Raw genomic sequence first — 23,448 nt, 5'->3', positions numbered from 1 at the left:
ACGTAATCCCAAGGGGTTCACATACTTTTTCTTGCAACTGTACTTTCTGACTGCCCATCACAATTCTTGAGGTGCTAAAATTCCAGGATAGTACAAACACCCCAAAATGAGCCCTTTTCGAAAAGTAGGCACTATAAGCTATCTGCTGAGTGGCATATTGAGTCCATGGAAGATTTATTTTTTTCCCACAAGTTTCTGGAAAATGACAAAAACATTTTTTTTTTTTACACAAAGTTGTCATTTAAATTATATTTCTTGCACAAGCCATGGTGTCTTGGAAATTCGCTTTAACGAATTTCTCCTTACCGTGAGTACTCGCAGTTGGATGCGCAGAAATCCCCCATAAAGCTGTGCGAATCTCGCTTACCACGACTGCAGCTAAACTACACGATTCCTGCCCATCCAAATACTTTGGTTCTGTTGAAATGTAGGTGATTGGAGCTCCGTTACCCTAGAATGATCAAACGACACTCTTAGGATGGTTGCAATCCACATGAGGGCTGATTTTAGACCCAGCTCTCTGTTTTATTAAAAATACACACATGCCCCCCACATGAATAAAGTCAATCCCCTCCCACCGAACAATGCAATGGGGAGTACCTATACAGAGGATGTACATTCCAATTGGAGCATAGCCTTTCCTATTATCTATCACTGGTCCTCCCCCATGAGTCTTCTGAGGTCAGCAGACTTCCTCCCCTTCCCCCCTATGAGCCATCTGAGGTCATATTTCCTGTCCTACTAGCTTCTATTGGTATGTAAACTCTCTGCACCAGCATCTCCTAAAAATATCAGTCTGTACCTGGATGGGCCCGATACGATCTTTATTAAAACACATCCATCCAAGATACAGTTCAGATTAGTAATGGGTTGTAAGATATGCATAAGCCTACACGTGGAGTTCACACCGCTTGCGCATTGCGTTATGAAGCCCACGTGGTACTATGCTGCTGATATGTGGATACAGGCCCACGGTCTACTGACAGCAGCATTCGCATGGAATGCCGTGGTGGTATACACGCCGGTCTATAAGCGCAGATCTGCCATCTCATCCATTACCAAGCTGAGTACTGTAATACATACATTGTACATGCGCATGGCCCAATTGCAGCCTTCAGAGCTTTAATTAAGCCACACGAGAGACATATGAATAACACGAATATATGACACATTTAAAGTTCGACCAACAATACAAAATTTCCATGACATTCCCTCCTGTTTTATCATATTCTCCTCGTGTCCCTTCTTGATCTTCTTCAGCTTGATGGGTGTAGTCTCAAACTTCAAAGAGTTCCTGTAGTTGTCCCTGAGAATAAAGCTCCACGGGGTACCTGAAACAACAAGACCCGACGCAGACTCGACGCAAACAGGCTTGATTGAAGCGATGATCCTCAAGAGCGTTGGAACCTTCACTACAGGAAGGCTCTTGCAAAAACCACAAACAGACTTGTGGTATGAATAAAGCTTGTGATCCCACGGTGGTCTGGGGAGATCCAGCAATAGATTCTCAAATTGCCCCTGCAGACGGGGCCACACAAGGCTGGTCTCGACCCAGACAGTTTTCCAAATCGCAGACACAAACCATGATGAGGCTTGAAGCTTGCTTGAAGGTCTTGGAGAATGTGGTCTTCAGAGAGATAAATTAGAGGGAAGCCAGGACGTAATCTGTAGAGAAGGTGGATGGTTGGTGAGGTCTTCCTCCGATCAGTGGTTGGAGTGGGATCCCAGGAGCGGGCATGGAGATGTGGTCGTCTGCCCGAGCTTGGCTTACACGGTCGATGAGGCAACAGGAACATCTCACCGCGGCATATAAAAGGCAGATGAAAAAGAGAAGCATCAGGATATACACTCCCACTTCCTTCAACCAAGATCCGATGGAGAACAGGAAATCTCCCAATCCTCCCAAACCCTTGAACGGATTCCAACCCTCACTAGCTATAGCTCTAGCTTTTCCCTGTAGTTCACTAACTTTGTCCATATGGGCCTGGACCTTGTCATCGGTGTCTTCTATCCAAGTACAACAATCCTCTCCGATGAACTCACAGAACCCCCCTTTGGCGGCTAAAAGATAATCAAGGGCCATCTTCTCCTGAAGCACTAAAATTCCCATCTGCCGTTGTTCTTGGGCAATTTCTCTGACAGCCTCTACGGTCTCGTTAAACATACTATCCACGATGACAGAAAAATTGTTCAGGCGCTTCATAAGTTCTATTCCCCATCCTGTCCATGAGGGGAACCAAGCCCATGCCTGGTCGCCCTCAGAGAACAGTTCCCTGCGAACTCTCCCTGCCATCCTTACCTTCTTGTGGACCATCAACTCTTCATGGTCCATCACTACATAGCATGCGGGGACTAGCTTTATGAGGGCACACGAACCTTTCGCGTTCTGGGGAAATGTTCTATAGGCTGCCGAACCACACAGAAAATAGTATGGACCTGTCAGAGCAGAACAGGAGGAGTTCCTCGTTCGGCCTCTGGCACTGAGCAACAGTTGCACAGACTGGGGGATTGCTCCCTCAGTCTGCACATCACATCCGTCCTTCCAACACACGTGGTCTGGTCGGTCAGTGTGGTTACTCAGAAAGGAAGTCTGGTTAGTCAGATTGACAGTTATACCTCCCTCCCAGGTGGTAGTCCCAACAAACTTGTTACCTGTGCCAAAGCTGATGTTAAAGCACACCTGAGGGCTGCCTAGCTGCCCAGTTACCCATAATGGACTGGTGAGGGCCCTACAAGAGCTAGAGCTAATATTGGTGCTGAAACTGATGTTACCTGCTAAAAATGTGTCATTAAGTTCTACCGACAAATGTCTACGTGGGGGCTGACCAGGGGTCCCTTGCTTTTTCATGCCGACGCGGATGTCATATAGGGCATGAACAGCGGCCATTGCGGACATGTGATGACTGGGCGGGGGCTTAGAGCATACCCAACAGTTGGTTTTATTGGCGGTTCTGGCTAAACGCAGGTGCATTTTAAATAAAAGGTTGGGGTATCTGCCGTCTTTTCCTCCGTTCACACACATGTATGACATACAAACAAAAAGAAAAAGGAAAATGACACCCCTCATTCTCTGGTGTAGCTGAAAAGCTTCTTGCAGTGGCTTGCGTGCACCCAGTTGTCTCGTCCCTCGAGTTTGAGTGAGGTAGGTGTCGTCAGCTGGACTTGGTATGGTCCGGTGAACCGTGGCTCGAGTCCGGTTCTTTGATGTTTCTTTAGGACGACCCAATCACCTGGCTCAATAGAAAGAACACCTGTTATTGTATTTGGATCGGGGAGCGATTCGCGAACCCGATGGTGTATCTTCTGCAGCTCCCGTTGCAGAGATTGCACATAACCTGTAAGCTGTGAATGCAAAGACGACAACTGTTGAGGAAAGTACAACCCTGTTTTGGGAGGTCCCCCAAACAACACCTCGTAGGGTGACAGCCCATGTGGTTGCCGAGGGGCATTCCGGATGGAATAGGGGGCAATGGGGAGACACTCAGGCCAAGGTTTTTGGGTATCGGAAGACGTTCAACCTTACCGCTACTCTCGGGGTGATATGGGGTGTGTTGCCGCTGACTCCAGTTCCACCAAAGAAATGCAGTCGTGTCCTTTGGAAGAGAGGTTAATAGTGGACAAAGAAGACATGTTAGCAGAAGAGGTGTTAGTATTGTTAGTCGTGTTGCAAAATTCAGCACTGTCATTGCTGTCCTCCCCCCCCTTCTCATCTTCCGACACAGGAAGAAGAGAAGCTGGGTTAAGAATAGTGCATCGTTTGATAGTGAGGTTAGTAGGGGTTAGGAGGGCTTTCCCCTGAGAGGGGTACCTTGCCTTGGATGTCCTGTTTTCGCAGGACCGTTCTTGCTGCACTGGTGTCGGTGAGGCAAGGGAGGGGATATTTTAATTCCTCTAGAAAAAGATGGATCTGGGCCGACACCGATTTGCCAACTTCCTATGAGGATTCATAGGAGTTACTTACCATGGTGGTCATAGGGTCAGAGGACTCATCAGGAATGAACTGCCACCGACCTTTAGGTAATTGGGGACAGCTCCTCCTCATGTGCCCCGTTTGGTGGCACTGGAAGCACCTGGGTGGGGGCCTATCCTTCCTGTGACCCAGATCCCTTGGTTTTTCGTGTGGGGTCTGGGACATAAGAACTTTGGCCTTGTCTTGTTTTCTTCTATCCATTTCCCTCTCTATTGCCGCAAGAGTGGAAAGGATAGCAGGGATAGACATCTCATTATATTCGGGTCGGGCCAGAACCAGCCTTTCCCGAATTTTAGTATCGATGCCTTCCAAAAATTTGGCCCGCAACAGAATGTGCGTCGCGGTCACCTTTACCCCTTCAGTTGGAGCATCAGGTCCAGCTTCCAGATCCGCATCCAGTGCCGTCTGCTTGAGACGGCGCCAGAAGCAGGCGCTTTCCTCATTAGGACCCTGGGTGAGCTTCATCATGTCCGTAGTAGAGGTAGCACCATACATTTCTGGAAGCTTTGCCTTTAGCTGTGTACAGAACTCTTTGCCCCCTGAAGTCATCTCCTCATGCGTGGTTATAGAGCACCCTGCAATCACTGTACTGGCCACTTCCATGCCCACCTTTGCCCGTAGGATCTGTGCACAATCTGACCCGCTCATACCATAGCTGAACTGGTTTTGTCCAAACATTCGAGCAAATCCTCTCGGATTGACTCGATAGTCCGGGAGCTCAGCCAGAATAGTGCGGATCTCTGCCGGGGTGAAGGGGACATGCCAAACTACCCGTTCCCCTAAAGTCCGTTCCCCCCGTGCATTGGGAGGACCTTCAAATTGCTGCACTCTGACTGGATAGGCCTCGGTCCGGGAAGAGTGCAAGGGCTGGCCCAGCTTCATCGGTGGGCTTAGATTAACCACCTCGCTTACTGCACCTTCAGGTTTGAGGTCCCTCAGATCAGGGTATAGCTGGGGGGCAGGGGTCTGATCAGTGGTTCGTAGCGCTTTGATGCAATCCGCCCTGTTTCTTAACCGGGTGTCTATTCCCCTTGATTCACAGATAGTCTGCAAATCGGTTGTTGAGAAGGCTTCATAGTTGGAAACAGAAGGAGCTGGGGTGAAGCAGGGAGAAGGGAGAGGTAGAGGCAGAGGCTGAGGCATAGATACAGAAGACACGGAAGGTACGTCAAGAGTGACGCCACTATAAGAAGAGACAGGTGCAGTTATACTTATCTCAGCCACTGTTGGTTGTTGGGGAACCCCAGCAGGCCCTGATCCTGCCTGCCTTAGTAGAGTCAGCCCTGAAAGAGCTTCCTCCACCTCTGACACCGGATCCTCCTGTTTTATTCCCTCTGGAGGCCAGGTATACATCACCTGGTTCTTCCGGACAGACACCAGTTTATGTATGCCCTGCTTCCCTAATTGGATTGACCTGTGAAGCCATAGCTGTGCGATCTCTAGTTCTGACGCCTGCATCCGTGGTTCAAATTCAGAGATGAATTTTTCCCACCTCCATGCGTCAAATGTACCTTCCCGGGGAATTTCCCATCTGGTACCCTTCGACCATTTATTCCACCTTTTGAGGGGTTCTGTAGACTTCCCCCCCAAACTCACCTTCATCAGTTGTGCAGCTGTCCTTACCCTGAAGAGGGCTGGTTCCCCCTCTCTCTTCATGGACTGACTACTGCCCATCGTGACTAGTCACTGGTATATATCCCGCGTCCGGGTACCTGTTTACCCCCTGGAGCACTCGGTGGGATCCTACCGAGAGGCCTGATTCCACCACTTTCCCAGCACAGCGTAATTTATGTGATACTTATCGATCACCCGAAGCGCATCAAGTGGCGGTCAGACTGAGAGCACACCTCCCACTCCCACAGCGTAATTTATGTGATCCTGACCACCCGAAGTGTTTGTGGTAACCAGGATTTCCCTGGACCGCCCACTCACACAGCGTAATTTATGTGGCTCTCATCACCCACTGTGTTTGGCAGGCCACACCGCACAATGATGAAAGTGGCTTTTCTCTCCCTGCACACAGTAGCTAACACAAGTCAAAACAAAAAGAGGGGTTCTTGGATGTTACTTAGGGGTCACTGGTTGGGCAGAAACCTGCTAACTGACCTTTAGGAAATTTGTGTAAAGAAAAAAACTTTCCTAATACACACAGAAAAAAACCCTTTTCAACCTGAAAAACTGTTAAAAAGGACAAAGTGGATCCTTATGAAAAACACGGGACGTTTCACAGTAAAACAATTACACAGAGGTAAACCGAAAAACTGCGGCAAAAGTAACCTTGTTGCTGACGCAAAAATCACTCATACCAACACCGCTAAACGATCTGCGCTACACACGCAATCTTCACTGCAACCACCTAGAACCGTTTACACAAAAAGTCTGCTGGACGTGAAACACGCGACACAGCAGCTTAAAACAAACCCGCTTTACAATAAGGAACTACTTTTAACAGGAAAAACACAAGAAAAACATAATCACTATACAAGAAATCTATGTGCAAAAACCCAGACTTCACCGCGCTCACTAAATGTGGAACACGTGAAGGGAAAACTCGCTTAACACACTTTAAATTGGCTGGCAATACGCAAATTTAAAGCTAAAAGCAAACAAATGAAACTGTAAAAAATTTGGATTAAAAACACAATATGGGTCAAATGCATATAGAAAACTGCATACACATTGCATAGAGATTACTGCACATATGGTAGTCAACAAAATGGCCACCAACAGGGAAAGCACATGGTAGCCAACAAAATGGCCACCAACAGGGAAAGCACATGGTCATTACTAGAATGACCCCCCACAGGGAAGCACATGGTAACACTAGAATGGCCCCCCACAGGGAAGCACACGGCAGACTCTAGCCTCAAAATTGCCTCTTACATAAAACAGACATTTGGACAGAACATACACTGGACAATTACACAACAATATGAAGCACACATACAACACAATTTGGCACGATCACAGAACAGACATAAAACACCAACATATCACACTAACATGCACATGTAACAGAAAGGACCCCCTGCTGCATGCTTGCTGGGAGCGGTAGTACCACAAAACATTGTACAGACTACATAACACAGATCTTACAACAGTTAACAATTAACCTAAGCCTTTCAGCACTGTAATAATTACCTCACGTGGAGGGGGGTAGAGCAATCACCACAGTACCTACAACCCGCAAATACTTACCTAACACTATGCAACAACTTTTACCCACTAAAACATATACCCGTTTAATTTTTGGTTGGAAGATTTTTAAACTTGACCAAATCCAGCCAACCAAACCCACCCCTCTGCTGCTCTCCGCAGAGACAAACCCTTGTCTTTCACCCACAAATCAAGAGTTTAGGACAAAAAACGAGGTCCTTGTTAAGCGGTATTTCTTGTTAGCTAACAGAGAGCGAAATCAGCCACACGAACACGCAAAAAGCGATCCTCTTAATGGCAGAGAGACCTGAAATGTGCCGGCATACTTTTTGCTAGTTCATGATAGTTTATTCCCCCCTCGTTCTTGGTTAGCTACGCAAGAATACGCGTTAGTATCCACCAGGCTCGCCAAACTGTCTTGGAAATTCGCTTTAACGAATTTCTCCTTACCGTGAGTACTCGCAGTTGGATGCGCAGAAATCCCCCATAAAGCTGTGCGAATCTCGCTTACCACGACTGCAGCTAAACTACACGATTCCTGCCCATCCAAATACTTTGGTTCTGTTGAAATGTAGGTGATTGGAGCTCCGTTACCCTAGAATGATCAAACGACACTCTTAGGATGGTTGCAATCCACATGAGGGCTGATTTTAGACCCAGCTCTCTGTTTTATTAAAAATACACACATGCCCCCCACATGAATAAAGTCAATCCCCTCCCACCGAACAATGCAATGGGGAGTACCTATACAGAGGATGTACATTCCAATTGGAGCATAGCCTTTCCTATTATCTATCACTGGTCCTCCCCCATGAGTCTTCTGAGGTCAGCAGACTTCCTCCCCTTCCCCCCTATGAGCCATCTGAGGTCATATTTCCTGTCCTACTAGCTTCTATTGGTATGTAAACTCTCTGCACCAGCATCTCCTAAAAATATCAGTCTGTACCTGGATGGGCCCGATACGATCTTTATTAAAACACATCCATCCAAGATACAGTTCAGATTAGTAATGGGTTGTAAGATATGCATAAGCCTACACGTGGAGTTCACACCGCTTGCGCATTGCGTTATGAAGCCCACGTGGTACTATGCTGCTGATATGTGGATACAGGCCCACGGTCTACTGACAGCAGCATTCGCATGGAATGCCGTGGTGGTATACACGCCGGTCTATAAGCGCAGATCTGCCATCTCATCCATTACCAAGCTGAGTACTGTAATACATACATTGTACATGCGCATGGCCCAATTGCAGCCTTCAGAGCTTTAATTAAGCCACACGAGAGACATATGAATAACACGAATATATGACACATTTAAAGTTCGACCAACAATACAAAATTTCCATGACAATGGGTATATGTGAAATTACACCCCAAAATGCATTCTGCTACTTCTATCGAGTATGGGGATACCACATGTGTGAGACTTTTTGGGAGCTTAGCCACATACAGGAGCCTGAAATCCAATGACCACTGTGAAAGCCTGAAGGTGCGTAACTTCCTCACTTCACTTCCTCACTACCTATCACAGTTTCGAAGGCCCTGAAATGCCAGGATAGCACCAAACCCTGCCAAATGACCTTTTTGGAAAGTAGACACCCCCAGGAATTTAAAAAGAGGCATGGTGAGTACTTTGCAGATCTCATTTTTTCTCACAAGGTTTTGAAATATAAAAAAAGAAAAGAAAAAATGTTTTTGATTTTTTTCTTCATTTTCCAAAAACGAGATCTGCAAAATACTCACCATGGTTCTTATCAAATTCCTTGGAGTGTCTAATTTCCAAAAAGGGGTCATTTGAGGTGGGGGTTTGGTGCTATCTTGGCATTTCAGGGCCTCTGAAACTGTGATAGGTAGTGAGGAAGTGTAAAGAGGAAATAAAGCCCTTTAAAAGCCTGAAGGTGCTTATTGGATTTTGGGGTCCTGTACGTGGCTAGACTGCCAAAACGTCTCTCACATGTGGTACCCCCATACTCAGGAGAAGCAGAATGTATTTTGGGGAGTAATTCCACATATACTCATGACGTGTGTGAGCAATAAATCATTTAAGTGACAATTTTGTGTAAAAAAACAAAAAAAAACTTTTTTTCGTCATTTTCCAAAAACTTGAGTTAAAAAAATTAACTATTCTATTGATTCAACATGCCTCTCAGCAAATAGTTTGGGTTGTCTACTTTCCAAAAAGGGGTCATTTTTGGGGGGTGGGTGCATTTTATGCCCAGAATTAAAGGTTTATGCCACACATCACTCCCTCTTCTAACCACCTGAAGATCAGGCCTTTTCTGACTTTTTGTTCGCATGAAAAAAAATCAGTATTTCGTGCTCGGAAATTAATTTAAACCCCCAAACATTATATATTTTTTGAAAGCAAACACCTTAGTGAATAAAATTGTGGGTGCTGCAATTTTTGTATGTCACATAGTACTCGCGCAGCGTTTTTTCAAACGTAATTTAAAAAAAATACACTTTTTTTACTTTTAATGCACAAAAACACAATATATTGTCCAATTATTTGGTAAAATATAAAATATGATGGTATGCCAAGTAAATAGATACCAAACATTGCATGCTTTAAAACTGCACATGCCCCGTGCAACGGCGACAAACTGCATACGTTTTTAATGTCCATAGGCAACGATTTAACTTCAACTTTTCTAACATTATCATTATCCCAGTTACGATAGTAATATTACATAAAGGAATTTAGGATGTTACTTAGTTTAGAAGACTTTTTTGTTTTTTAACTCTTCATTTGGTCACTGTTCCATTTTGTTCACAAATTTCGATGTGAGTTAGCTTGTAGGCAAGATACCTACTGTTAGCTAGATATTTTGCTGCTCCAGTCAGGAGGGAAGGAGTTAATGTATTTTTCCTGCCATTCTTGGTCTGAATTTGCAAGCTTTTTGAGTCTGACCCACCAGTTCTGTGTCATTATAAAAGGGACAGGGGTCCGGATCCAAGGAGTCGCCATCAAGCAGAGCCTTGCTTGGTCTTAGAGAGAGAAATGCCATGAGTCTGAGAGGTCCTGAGCTCTACGGCCAGTTCAATCTGCCCTAGCCTGACATCAGCTTCTTGAGCACTGCCATTATGGAGTGTGCCAAGCATGGACTTCACCTGTGCAGGTATACTGGGGCAGCCAAAGCCTGGTTAGGGTTTTAGATATTGAAAGACTGTTGCCTTCTTTGAGTTGGATACCTGAATCCTTTCAGTGAAGTTTTGAAAGGTTTCCATGTCTGGTCTGAAGGTATTCAAAGGGGTGTGTGCAAGTATTGGGCACACTACCCATAGTCTACAACTCGGGTCAGTAAAATACATTAGGGTATGAAGTTAGCTCTGCAAGAATGAATGCAGGAAGGAGTACAGCATGTGGTTACAAAGAGTAACAGAAGGTAAGCAGCCTATCATGAAGCATAGTTCCTGTGACACATGGGGTATCCCCTAGCAGTGAGGGAGTTACTTCTGGTGTCCCCCCTCCCCCCCCCCAAAGTGGTCTGTCTATCATAGTAATGGGAGCCGATCAGCACAGCAGAGGCCCCCATCATGTCCACCAGGTACGAAAGAGGAATAGTTAATTAAACACATGCATGGAGTTTGTGCTAGGTGTATGGCTGAACCACATTCTGGACTCAGTCCCTTCTAATGCAGCAAGTATCTGACAAGGTGTGCATTGACATGGGGACAGAGAGTGTAAACTGGAGTCCATTTTATTATTCAGTTTAATATTAGGTGCCTGGCAGGACCTCATTCTGTTGCTGGGAGTGAGGTAACAGAAATAAACTGGACGGGTGGAGTGAGCAAAGGCTAAGCATGTCCCTCCTAATGCAACAAGTGTCAGACAAGGTGTGCATTGACACGGGGACAGAGAGAGTTAAGTGGAGGCCATTTTATTTTTCAGTGTACTGTACACAGTGTATGGCCATCTCTAAGTTGGAGATCTGCCTTAAGGTTGAGTTATCCCTGAAAGCAGCCTCCACCATGTCCCAGGGCATTGATGAACATGACACAGTAAAGAATCCCATGTGTAGGGTGAGTGTCCCCATCCTTGGTGCCCAGCGTAACCAGAAGAACCAACAGTGGGGGTAGAAGTAAATATCCTTCTAAAATATTCTCTGATTATGATTGTGGACAGTGTGCACATGCAGCATTTAGAATGATCAGTAGATTCTTGCCAGCAGAAGTCCTTGGCTGTGTGTGGACATATGAATGTAGCCTTAGGACTGGCAAACAGAGGTGTGGCTGGAGAGACTCCAGTAAGTGTCATCACTTGTAGTCTCTACATCTCAGCATGGACCTGGTGGTCCTTCATCTTATCTTATACATAAGGTCAGTCTATCTGGAGTTCAAGCTATTAAGCTGAAAGGGGTCCCTCCACCATTAAGACCAAAGAACAAGGATTATTGAGAGAGGGCTGTCAAACTCATTTTACACAAATTACAGAAACAAACAGTGTGATGGTAGTCACTTTGGGTGGGGGGCCCATAGAACCCAGCTCACTTTGGAGAGGTGGGGAGACCCCTGTCCCTATCAATAACCCTCTTATGTGTAAATCACCCTCTGCCTGTTAGGGGTACATGGTGATTGGTTCTAATATTGTGTTGGCTGTGTCTCAGACTGTGTAGACATGATGTCAGGGCTCCCAGGTGTGGCTGACGCAGGGAAACGCAGACTTCAGATATGTGATAAAACAATATAATTTATTAACACTAACCATACAAACATAAACGCAGTGCAATACTAAAACATAACACAGTGCAAACAAACCAAACCAACCACCCACAGATAACAGTACATACAAGCAAGCGTCGTCAGGCAGGCCGGGTCAATATCAATAGGGCAGGTAGGTACAGGGGGAGCAAGCGGAGATGGTTCGGGGTCACAGGCCAGGTTCAGCAGGTAGCTAGCAGCGTAGTACAGAGGGTCAGGCAGAGGGATGGTCAGGGTCACAAGCCAGGGATCAGAACAGGTAGCAAGCAGCGTGGTACAGAGGGTCAGGCAGAGGGATGGTCAGGAGCGAGCCGGGATCAGAGCAGGAGAAGTCAGCAGTGGTTCAGATCAGGCAGGGTCAGCAAAGGAAGAGAAACAGGATGCAGGACAGATACAGGGCCCAGGACAAACACAACACCAAGGCAGAGTCTGCAAGTCTGGCCATCCCTTAAATACACCAGTATCATCAGTTCCAGGTGTTAGCTGGCTGAAAGGTTGAGTCTCTGATTTCTGGGAGCACCCGCTGGCCAGCCCTGGTACTGCAGATCAAAAGGCAGGTGAGTCCCACCATTGCTGGCCAGTCCATTCCTGACAGTACCCCCCCCTCAAGGAGCGGCCTCAGGACGCTCCAAACAGTCCTAGCTGGGCAAAATGTTCCACCGCTCGGGTCTGGTAACTGGCGGGATATCAAAGACTGGCACACCGGGCAGGACTCCGGGCAGAGGCACACCGGGCTGGACTCCGGGCAGAGGCACACCGGGCTGGACTCCGGGCAGAGGCACATCGGGCTGGACTCTGGGCAGAGGCACATCGGGCAGAGGCACATCGGGCAGAGGCACACCGGGCAGAGGCACACCGGGCAGAGGCACATCGGGCAGAGGCACACCGGGCAGAGGCACATCGGGCAGGACTCGGGGCAGAGGCACATCGGGCAGGACTCCGGGCAGAGGCACATCGGGCAGGACTCCGGGCAGAGGCACATCGGGCAGGACTCCGGGCAGAGGCACATCGGGCAGGACTCCGGGCAGAGGCACATCGGGCAGGACTCCGGGCAGAGGCACATCGGGCAGAGGGACTCCGGGCAGAGGCACATCGGGCAGAGGGACTCCGGGCAGAGGCACATCGGGCAGGACTCCGGGCAGAGGCACATCGGGCAGGACTCCGGGCAGAGGCACATCGGGCAGGACTCCGGGCAGAGGCACATCGGGCAGGACTCCGGGCAGAGGCACATCGGGCAGGACTCCGGGCAGAGGCACATCGGGCAGGACTCCGGGCAGAGGCACATCGGATTACCAGGCGAAGCAGCAGGCAGCGGGCCACCAGGCGGAGCGGCAGGCACCGGGCCCCCGGGCGGAGCGGCAGGCACCGGGCCCCCGGGCGGAGCGGCAGGCACCGGGCCCCCGGGCGGAGCGGCAGGCGCCGTGCCCCCAGGCGGGGCGACAGGCGCCGGGCCCCCAGGCGGAGCGGCAGGCGCCGGGCCCCCAGGCGGGGCGACAGGCATCGGGCCCCCAGGCGGAGCGGCGGGCGCCGGACCCCCAGGTGGAGCGACAGGTCTCGGGCCCTCAGGTGGAGCGGTGGGCGCCGGACCCCCAGGTGGAGCGACAGGTCTCGGGCCCTCAGGCGGAGCGGCGGGCGCCGGACCCCCAGGTGGAGCGACAGGTCTCGGGCCCTCAGGCGGAGTGGCGGGCGCCGGACCCCCAGGTGGAGCGACAGGTCTCGGGCCCTCAGGCGGAGCGACAGGTCTCGGGCCCCCAGGCGGGGCGGCGGGCGCCGGACCCCCAGGCGGAGCGGCGGGCGCCGGACCCCCAGGCGGAGCGACAGGTCTCGGGCCCCCAGGCGGAGCGGCGGGCGCCGGACCCCCAGGCGGAGCGGCGGGCGCCGGACCCCCAGGCGGAGCGACAGGTCTCGGGCCCTCAGGCGGAGCGGCGGGCACCGAGTCACCAGGCACGACAGTGGGCTCCGAGTCAACTGGCATGACCGCTGGCACTGGGTCAGACATTGGATCGTCTGGCTCGACAGCAGGCATCGGGTCACCAGGCATCAGGTCATTTAGCTCGACAGCGGGCACCGCGTCATCTGGCAAGGCAGTGGGCTCCGAGTCAACTGGCATGACCGCTGGCACTGGGTCAGACATTGGATCGTCTGGCTGGGCAGCGGGCATCGGGTCACCAGGCATCAGGTCATTTGGCTCGACAGCGGGCACCGCGTCATCTGGCAAGGCAGTGGGCTCCGAGTCAACTGGTATGACCGCGGGCACTGGGTCAGACATTGGATCGTCTGACTGGACAGCGGGCATCGGGTCACCAGGCATCAAGTCATTTGGCTCGACAGCGAGCACCGCGTCATCTGGCAAGGCAGTGGGCTCCGAGTCAACAGGCACGACAGTGGGCACCAGGTCATCAAGTACCGGATTGTCTGGCTCGACAGCGGGCATCGGGTCACCAGGTATGACAGCGGGCACTGGGTCACCAGGCATCAGGTCATTTGGCTCGACAGCGGGCACCGCGTCATCTGGCAAGGCAGTGGGCTCCGAGTAAACAGGCACGACAGTGGGCACCGGGTCATCAGGTACTGGATTGTCTGGCTTGACAGCGGGCACCGGGTCACCAGGCATTGGATCGTCTGGCTCGACAGCGGGCATCGGGTCACCAGGCATCAGGTCATTTGGCTCGCCAGCGGGCACCGCGTCATCTGGCAAGGCAGTGGGCACCGAGTCACCAGGTACGACAGCGGGCTCTGAGTCAATTGGCACGATAGCGGGCACCGGATCAGGTACCGGATCATCTGGATCAACAGCGGGCATCGAGTCAACTGGCCTAATAGGATCGTCAGGCTGGATCAGTTCATCATGCTGGGTAGAGGCATCAGGCTGAATGCCGGCGTCCGGCTGAGTAGAGGCTTCAGGCTGAGTAGAGGCTCCAGGCAGAAGAGAGGCATCAGGCTGCGTACAGGCATCAGGCTGCGTACAGGCATCAGGCTGCGTACAGGCATCAGGCTGAGTAGAGACTTCAGGCTGAGTAGAGGCTTCAGGCTGAACCACGGAAGGCAGGTTCACCGGTTTGGATACTGGCAGGATGGTATTGGTTGGAAAGAATTTTTGCTTTTTTCTGGTTTTAACTACTGGAGCACTGCAAGTAAACGCAGGTCTGCAAACGAATGGAGCAGCTGGAGACAGAGAAGAACTGGAGGATGGAACAGGAGAGGGAGCAGTTGCTACAGAGGGCTTTTTTACAGGGTTAAAGGCAGGATAGGTGCAGCGAGTGGGAACAGGGTACTGACATGCGGTAGATAGCCAAGTATACTGGGCTGTAACTGGAGGAGCTGTTGGGAATACAGGAGTAGAGCTTTGAGGAGATAGATTAGAAGCAGGACTGGGTTTTTGTAAGCTGACTGAGGCTGGGTGTAACAAATCTGTCCATGTCTGCAGTATGGGTTGAACAAAGCTGAGCTTACACAAAGCCTGTCTGACCAAAGACTGCACTGCGTTTATACAATCTCTTAGTACCTGTGGTGAACATGTGGAATAACGCTCCAGAAAGTAACCCACATCATCCTCTAATAACTACACCAGGGACTCTACCTGGTCTGCACTAAATGGTGGCAAAAATTCATCCCTGCATTCGGGGAAACCAGATGAAACCAACTCAACACAAACCTTAATCAATGGCTGCACCATAGAGAAATCTGTGCCCTGATCTACTAGAACATGAGCGAGCCGTATACATTCTAGCAGTTCATCCCGGGGATACTCCTTCAGAGTCTGATAAGCATATTTTCTGTCATCAAGCACTAGCAGAGATAAATACTCAACCTCATCCAGATCCATCCTTCCCAGCAACAAGCCAAGATGGCTTCCCTGTGCAGCCACTTCTGGTCAGGATTGGCCTTGGTGTAATGTCAGGGCTCCCAGGTGTGACCAGAGGTGTGTGACTGACGCAGGGAAACGCAGACTTCAGATATGTGATAAACAATATAATTTATTAACACTAACCATACAAACATAAACGCAGTGCAATACTAAAACATAACACAGTGCAAACAAACCAAACCAACCACCCACAGATAACAGTACATACAAGCAAGCGTCGTCAGGCAGGCCGGGTCAATATCAATAGGGCAGGTAGGTACAGGGGGAGCAAGCGGAGATGGGTCGGGGTCACAGGCCAGGTTCAGCAGGTAGCTAGCAGCGTAGTACAGAGGGTCAGGCAGAGGGATGGTCAGGGTCACAAGCCAGGGATCAGAACAGGTAGCAAGCAGCGTGGTACAGAGGGTCAGGCAGAGGGATGGTCAGGAGCGAGCCGGGATCAGAGCAGGAGAAGTCAGCAGCGGTTCAGATCAGGCAGGGTCAGCAAAGGAACAGAAACAGGATGTAGGACAGATACAGGGCCCAGGACAAACACAACACCAAGGCAGAGTCTGCAAGTCTGGCCATCCCTTAAATACACCAGTATCATCAGTTCCAGGTGTTAGCTGGCTGAAAGGTTGAGTCTCTGATTGCTGGGAGCACCCGCTGGCCAGCCCTGGTACTGCAGATCAAAAGGCAGGTGAGTCCCACCATTGCTGGCCAGTCCATTCCTGACACATGCTTAGGAGATACTGTATGTGGGGTGGGGGGTTGTTGATTGTTTAATGTGCTGTGGCTGCATCCCATTGTTCTATTGTTTGTCTGGCTTGGGAGCAAACTATTATGGGATGTATGTGCTTATGTGTATTAGCTTAGTGGGGGGGTGTCTGCAGCAGCCCTCCCTCCTGATGGGACTGTCAGTTTGAATACCTGTGTGTCTCTTGTTACTAAATGTAGATTGCCCCGCCCTGTGTCATTATGCAGGGAGGGGGGATTTCCCCTGAGTGTATATACAGTTGCAAGAAAAAGTATGTGAACCCCTTGGGATTACGTGGAGTTTTGCATGAATTGGGCATAAAATGTGCTCTGAACGTCATCTAAGTCACAACAATAGAAGAACACAGTCTGCTGAACATAATACTACACAAACATTAGATGTTGCCATGGTTTAATTGCACATAACATGTAAACATTCACAGTGCAGGGAGGAAAAAGTATGTGAGGCCCTAGCTTAATGACTTCTCCCAGAGCTAATTGGAGCCAGGAGTGAGCCAACCTTGACTCCAATCAGTGTGATGATATTGGATGTGTTGCTGACAGCTGTCCTGCCCTTAAAAAACACACACCTGTTTTGGGTTTACTGGTTTAAAGAAGCACTGTCTGATGTGAACTATGCCTCGCAGAAAAGAGCTCTCAGAAGACCTACGATCAAGAATTGTTGACTTGCATGAAGCTGGAAAGGGTTACAAAAGTATCTCCAAAAGCCTTGATGTTCATGTGTCCATGGTAAGACAGACTGTCTACAAATGGAGAAAGTTTAGCGCTGTTGCTACTCTCCCTAGGCGTGGTCATCCTGTAAAAATGACTGCAAGAGCACAGCGCAGAATGCTGCATGAGGTAAAGAAGAATCCCAGAGTGTCAGCTAAAGACCTACAGAAATCTCTGGCACATGCTAACATTTTTGTTGACACATCTACAATAAGGAAAACATTAAACAAGAATGGAGTACATGGGAGGACACCATGGAGGAAGCCATTGCTGTCCAAAAAGAATATTGCAGCACGTTTGAAGTTTGCAAAAGAGCACCTGGATGTTCCACAGCACTACTGGCAAAATATACTGTGGACAGATGAAACCAAGATTGAGTTGTTTGGGAAGAACACACAACACTATGTGTGGATAAAAAAAGGCACAGCACACCAACATCAAAACCTCATCCCCACTGTAAAACATGGCGGAGGGAGCATCATGGTTTGGGGCTGCTTTGCTGCCTCAGGGCCTGGACGGATTGTTGTCATTGATGGGAAAATGAATTCCAGAGTTTATGAAGACATTTTGCAGGAAAACGTACGACCATCTGTCCGCCAACTGAAGCTCCGCAGAGGATGGGTGTGTTGTGGTGGTTTATGTAAGGATATATATTATTTATAAAGGGCGTGTCCCTTTCCCTTAGATGAAATATTACAGTGCCTCCAGCCGTTAAAATACGGCAAATATTTAGTAAACCAATAATTTGGACACCTTGATAATTTGATCACCACTTATTATTATACCTTGAATTCTTTTAGCCAATATGATTTCGTACCATACACACAAAATTTGCCTTATAATAGATAAATATAAAAATTTATTTATGTACAAAAATTATATATATATTAACACAAAACACAAAAGACTGGTGATAAATGAATATTGGTACACACAATCAAAGATATATCCTACCAATGTAAGACACACTAATCAAGTTTCTAACTAATTACATCAATCACAAATTTTTTATGATATGATTATTTATTAAATTTATTAATAATTAATAATTTCGAATATCTCAAAGGTTATATTCTTACATGCCGTGGCCATAGGCTTGCAAGAAGTAAGCCCTTGATATATGATACTCTGGTTATTAATATTCAATAAATTATGAAATATGGAAAAATTTATAATATGGCAATAAACAATTTTTAACAGTAACACAGTATCTGACTACATATATCTAACTATCCAATATTGTTGTAATACACTACGGTAATTTTATGATTCTACACAACAGAGGAAATAATTAATACAAATCAAATAAACATCTCACCACACCCGGACGTCAGACTAGGCAACTCTCCCGTGGATTTAGCTGGCAGTGGAACGCCTTTAGACTGATATATAGGCAAGTGATAGATTCAATAGGGGAGAATGTAGGAAGTTATAAGTTTAGAGGTTTAAAGTTTAGGAAGTTTGAAAAGATGGAAGAGTAGTTATTTCAGCAGAGATCTTCTTCAGATGTCAGGTCTTTCCATGAGGTCTTTATGAGGGTTTTTCTTCTTTTCATGAGGTTTTTTTTTTTGTTACAGCACATGGGCTTTTTATATCCACTAGTCCATTGTTCTAAGATACCTTCCCACCAGGCTTCCTGATTGGCTAGTTGAGAAATGTGTGTACATAAGCTATTTCTCACCTGCCCGCCAGGTGGCGGTCATGTATCACAGAACAATGTGAGTATTTGATATGACTCATATCTTGGGTGGAATCTTTAGGTAATTTCAGGAATAAAATATACAGCACTTTCCAGATATAGCAGTGATCATACCTATATTATTCTAAATAGGGACCATGGAATATAGGTGTATATTCGGTTATTCCTCCTTGAAGTACCATCCTGTTTGTTTCCTGATAAGACATGTAACTAATGCTAGTTTATAATACATCTTACTTCCCATCATCTCAATACTCAAGTTAGTGATATATAGTTCCCATTGCTGAGTATTTAGTAGTGTTTAAAGTCTATGACATCTTATTTATAATCTGTTTTTGTAATACATTTTTGTAATGATATACAGTGAACTTTTAGACTTAAATGTCCTGAATTTCACCCCTTTGTTTCAGAATCAACATTTTTCTCTGTGTAGGGAAAAAACTCTCTATTTGCATGGCCCTTGTATTGGGCTCATGGTAAACAATTGTTACTGCTTTCACCCTTGGTGAACAATAGTATATGGTAATAGTTTCAGAGGTCTGTTGGTTCATCACACTCTACAAGGTTTGGGTAAGCTCTCAGACAATCAGTTTGGTTCCTCTATTGTCCTGTCCAGACCTTGTATATGTTTACCTGCTTATTGAAGTCTGAATAATGGTGTTTGATCACCTGTAGAACTTTAAAATAGTATTGTCTCTAGGAGGAAAGAAAAACAATCCCTTCACCCATTCTCTCCAGTTCTTTAACTAGAATTCTTGGTGGTTCAACCAAGACAAAATTAACTCTTAACATTCGGCTATGCTGAGCTGTTTGCCATATACTATTATGTCTTGATAAAAGTCATATTTTTGAGACATGATTCAAAAGCCCACAACAAAATCCCCCTTTGTTTTTGGGGTATAGGCACGCGTAGAGGGGTGTCTGTATCGAAAAACATGAGTGGGACTTTTGGGTTAGAGTGATCGTTCGTCTTCTCCGGTGACAAGTCTCAGCACAGTAGGTATCTGTTGGTTAAGTCTTTGTGAGATTTTCATAACTCGTATGGTGAGGAAGGTTAACCATATTATTGCCAGTCCAATAAAACTGAAAACAATGATGTCCGTTGGGATAGGGTGGGATCGACTATCCAACAGGACATGGTCTTCTTCGGAGAAATCAAAGTTTTCAACCGATAGGTTGTCTTTCTTGATCGTCATCTGGATGGTGTGATTGGGCTTGTGTTCTAATAGGAATTTCAGGTCTGGGTTCATGGGTATTTCTTGATGTTGAAAGGCATCAACACTTTCAATCTCCCCTTCCCATACCTCATTTCCAATTGGATAAAGTGTGGTTTTCCCGATGGTTATTCTCGAATTGGATGGTACTTTAATGATGGACACTGAAGCGGGTAACGCTATCACTCGGCTCATTATTTGTTTTTCGTAGAATATGCTCATATTTTTTAACGCCGTGCTAACAAACCATTCATCTTTCACGAGTATTGCTTGCACTTCTGATGGGTCAGTAGCTTTTCTCATTTGGACCTCACATCTCTCAGAACCGTGTTTATTATACTCGAGTCCGCATAATGCATGGGTAGCATCGTATACAAATGGATTTCCGTTACATTGGTAATTAATGTCTTTGAATCGGGTGCATTCATCCAGTATAGGGATGGCGTACAGATCTGGTACCCATGGCTGGTAGGTGATCAGATCAGGAGTCTTTATCTTGATGTGAATGTTCCCTTTCCATGTTCCCACATTGTGAATTGTCTTTATTTGAAACACGTTTTTAGAGGAGACATAGGGTATGGCCAACAGGAAACATACTTCGAGATCATCTGGATTGATGTAGAGGGGCATTGCACTTCCCATCTCGAAGGCTAGGTTAACTTGGAAGTCTTCCACTCCATCCCCATTGACCCGCTGGAGTAAGTTCTTGACCATCTCAGTGGACACAAAATATAGTGGAATGTATCCATGAGAAAGGTCATTCATGCCGCTTTGTATCTCATTCAGGAAGGCCAAGGTGTGGAAAAATATGGGTTCCTGAATGAACAGTAGCTCTCTCTTGAACAGTTCGTGAGTCTGATGCAAATCTATGGAACGGGCAATCAGTTCTGAATGCATGTTGACAGTTACTACGGTATCGTTGATGACAGCAAGCAAGTCTATCAACCCTGCTTTCTGCAGTTCCAGTTCGTGGTGAATTGCTTTGATGCTCATCTGTAAATGTTCAATTTCGGTGGCGAGAGTCTTTACTGAGACAGAATTAGCGGCCGACATGGTGGTGGAGACCACGGTTCCTAAGACTGTGAATATGAGTCCGGCAATTAACGCTCCGATGAATCTCTTTGGTCTTTTCTCCTGAGCGGTGGTTACCGGGACAAAGGGCTTGCGAGCTTGGATTAGGATCTCCTTAACTCGAGCCTGTGCTGTACTGATGTGCATATGGTACCACTCCTTAATTTCTGGGGATTGGATGCTTTGTGGTTGGTAGCGTTTCTCCGTAGAAGTCTTTGGATCGACGCTAACGCAGACCTTCTGGGTAATGATGTGTTTATCAGTTAAGATGAATCCTGGTGCTTCCTGGATGAGTATTCCTGACGACGGCCCGGGTCTTGCGATGAGGCTGGCCTGGCTGGTCGTCCACATCCACATCAGGGTCCATAGGATCTTCCGCACGACGGGTCCTTGGGATGGTCTCATCGGCGGGTTTCTTCTTCTGAACTGGCCCTTGGTGGCCTGGAACGTCAGGTTGTCATTTCCGGATCGACTTTTGTCATCTAGTCTTTCCCACAGGACGTCATAGCTTCCTTCTAGGGTCCGGTCATCGACACCTCCGATCGCTGGTCTGGTCATTGTCTGGGCCTTCCTTTCTAAATTATAAAAATGAACAGTTTAAGTATGGGATATACATAAAATTATGTTACTGGATCCTGTAAGGCAAAAGATGAATTATATGTTTAAAGGAAATTTAATAATGATCTCAATATCTCCAGATAGGAATTGGTGGGTTCAGTCTTCCAACAACTGCAATTGAGACTTCGGATGGCAAGCATGTAATTGGTTGATGTGCACCCATCTATCACTGATTTCACCATACCGGGTAACCTGCAATTTATATGCGACCGGAGAGATTTTATCAATGATAGAGAACGGACCTTTCCAAGATGGAAGGAATTTCCGTTCCTTGATCTGGTCTCTTGCAAAGTTGTATAGATAGACCTTGTCACCAATCTCATATTCCTTCTTGGAGGTTTTGAGATCATAGTATGTCTTAGCACTAGTTGCAGCTCTTTCCAAATTTCGCTGGGCAAAGGCAACAGCATATTGCAGATGTTTACGTAAATCCTCTATGTACTGGTGTGTGGTGGTAGCATTGATCAAATTTTGATCTGTAGTGCGATACAATAAGTGCTGGGGCAGTACCATCCGTCTACCTGTCATCAGTTCAAAAGATGACATTTTTGTAACTGTATTCGGAGTAGCCCTCAACGCCATCAGGACCAGCGGGAGCTTGACATCCCAATCTTTGCCTGTTTCCTTAACAAATTTCTTAAGGACATTAACGATGGTCTGATTGTATCGTTCTACACCACCACTAGAGGCTGGCCGATAGGCGATATGCAATTTCCTTTTAACCCCCAAAATTTTCCACAATTTGGCCATCACTTCGCTAGTGAAGTGCGATCCTCTATCAGACTCTATCCTCTGAGGTAAACCAAAACGAGAAAATACATGATTTATTAGCAATGCAGCACATGTCTCGGAGCTATTATTTGGTGCTGGTATACATTCGACATACTTGGTGAATAAACATGTAACTGTTAACATATACCGATTTCCTCGGGAAGATTTTGTTACTGGCCCAATAAAATCCATCTGAAGGTCTGACCAAGGCATACATATCCCCCTCTTCTGGAGAGGTGCTCTGTGAGTTGGCTTGGTAGGTTGAAATTGGGGACATATTAGGCAACCTTGGCAGTACTCCTTCACATCACGCAACATATGAGGCCAGTAGGCATAATCCCGCAGGATCTCATACGTGATCTTCTCTCCACGATGACCGGAAGTGGGAGCATCATGGGCATGCTGTAGCATCAAACCTCTAAATTTAAGTGGGACGACCCATTGTTGTACGCCACCCTTTGAGGTTCGTATCAACAATCCCTGGTATAAAGAGAATTGGGATTTGGATTTCATTAAGATACGTAAATCCTCCTTCCCACTACATACTTCCTTATTTATGGGATTTTGGTTGGGATCTTCTATATGACTATAAAACAAGCCAATTATTGGGTCTTCTTTTTGGGCAGTAATTAAATCCTCACTAGGAGAATCGTGACTCCACTGTAATGCATTCGGATCACCAGCTGTTCTGGCCTGTTGCCTGGTGACAGCTTCAACCTGTACGGTACCTAAAAATTGGTCAATGTCTAACAATTCACCGGTGATTGCCCCTTCCTTGGCTAGAGAATCGGCCAGATCGTTCCCTTCTTTCTCGGCACCGAGAACCTTGGAGTGGCCCTTGGTCTTCTTGAAGTGCAGAGTGAGATCATTGGACCTTACCAGTTCATCAATGTGACAAAAGAGTTTACCATGTT

At 47.3% G+C, this 23,448-nt stretch overlaps 1 protein-coding gene across 3 annotated transcripts in view; it reads right to left on the bottom strand.

Annotated features, from left to right (window-relative positions):
- Nucleotides 1–479: 479 nt before the first annotated feature.
- The window catches only part of LOC149440988 (endogenous murine leukemia virus Env polyprotein from Emv-2 locus-like), a 48,743-nt gene continuing 25,774 nt past the window's right edge, over nucleotides 480–23,448 (bottom strand). Inside the window, exon 2 of one of the 3 annotated variants that reach the window (XM_089657897.1) lies at nucleotides 480–3,593. In XM_089657897.1, coding sequence (XP_089514023.1) covers nucleotides 1,643–3,067 — 1,425 coding nt within the window. In that variant the 5' untranslated portion in view covers nucleotides 3,068–3,593 and the 3' untranslated portion in view covers nucleotides 480–1,642. The remainder of the gene's footprint in view (nucleotides 3,594–23,448) is intronic. The other 2 variants (XM_089657900.1, XM_089657898.1) reach the window with 2 other exon arrangements.

The sequence above is a fragment of the Staurois parvus genome, unplaced genomic scaffold (assembly GCF_062004578.1).
Source record: "Staurois parvus isolate SC_StPar_1 unplaced genomic scaffold, SC_StPar_1.0 ptg001039l, whole genome shotgun sequence".
Taxonomy (NCBI): Eukaryota; Metazoa; Chordata; class Amphibia; order Anura; family Ranidae; genus Staurois; species Staurois parvus.
The sequence above is the reverse complement of the archived record's forward strand: the minus strand, read 5'-3'. Positions and strand labels throughout refer to the sequence as shown.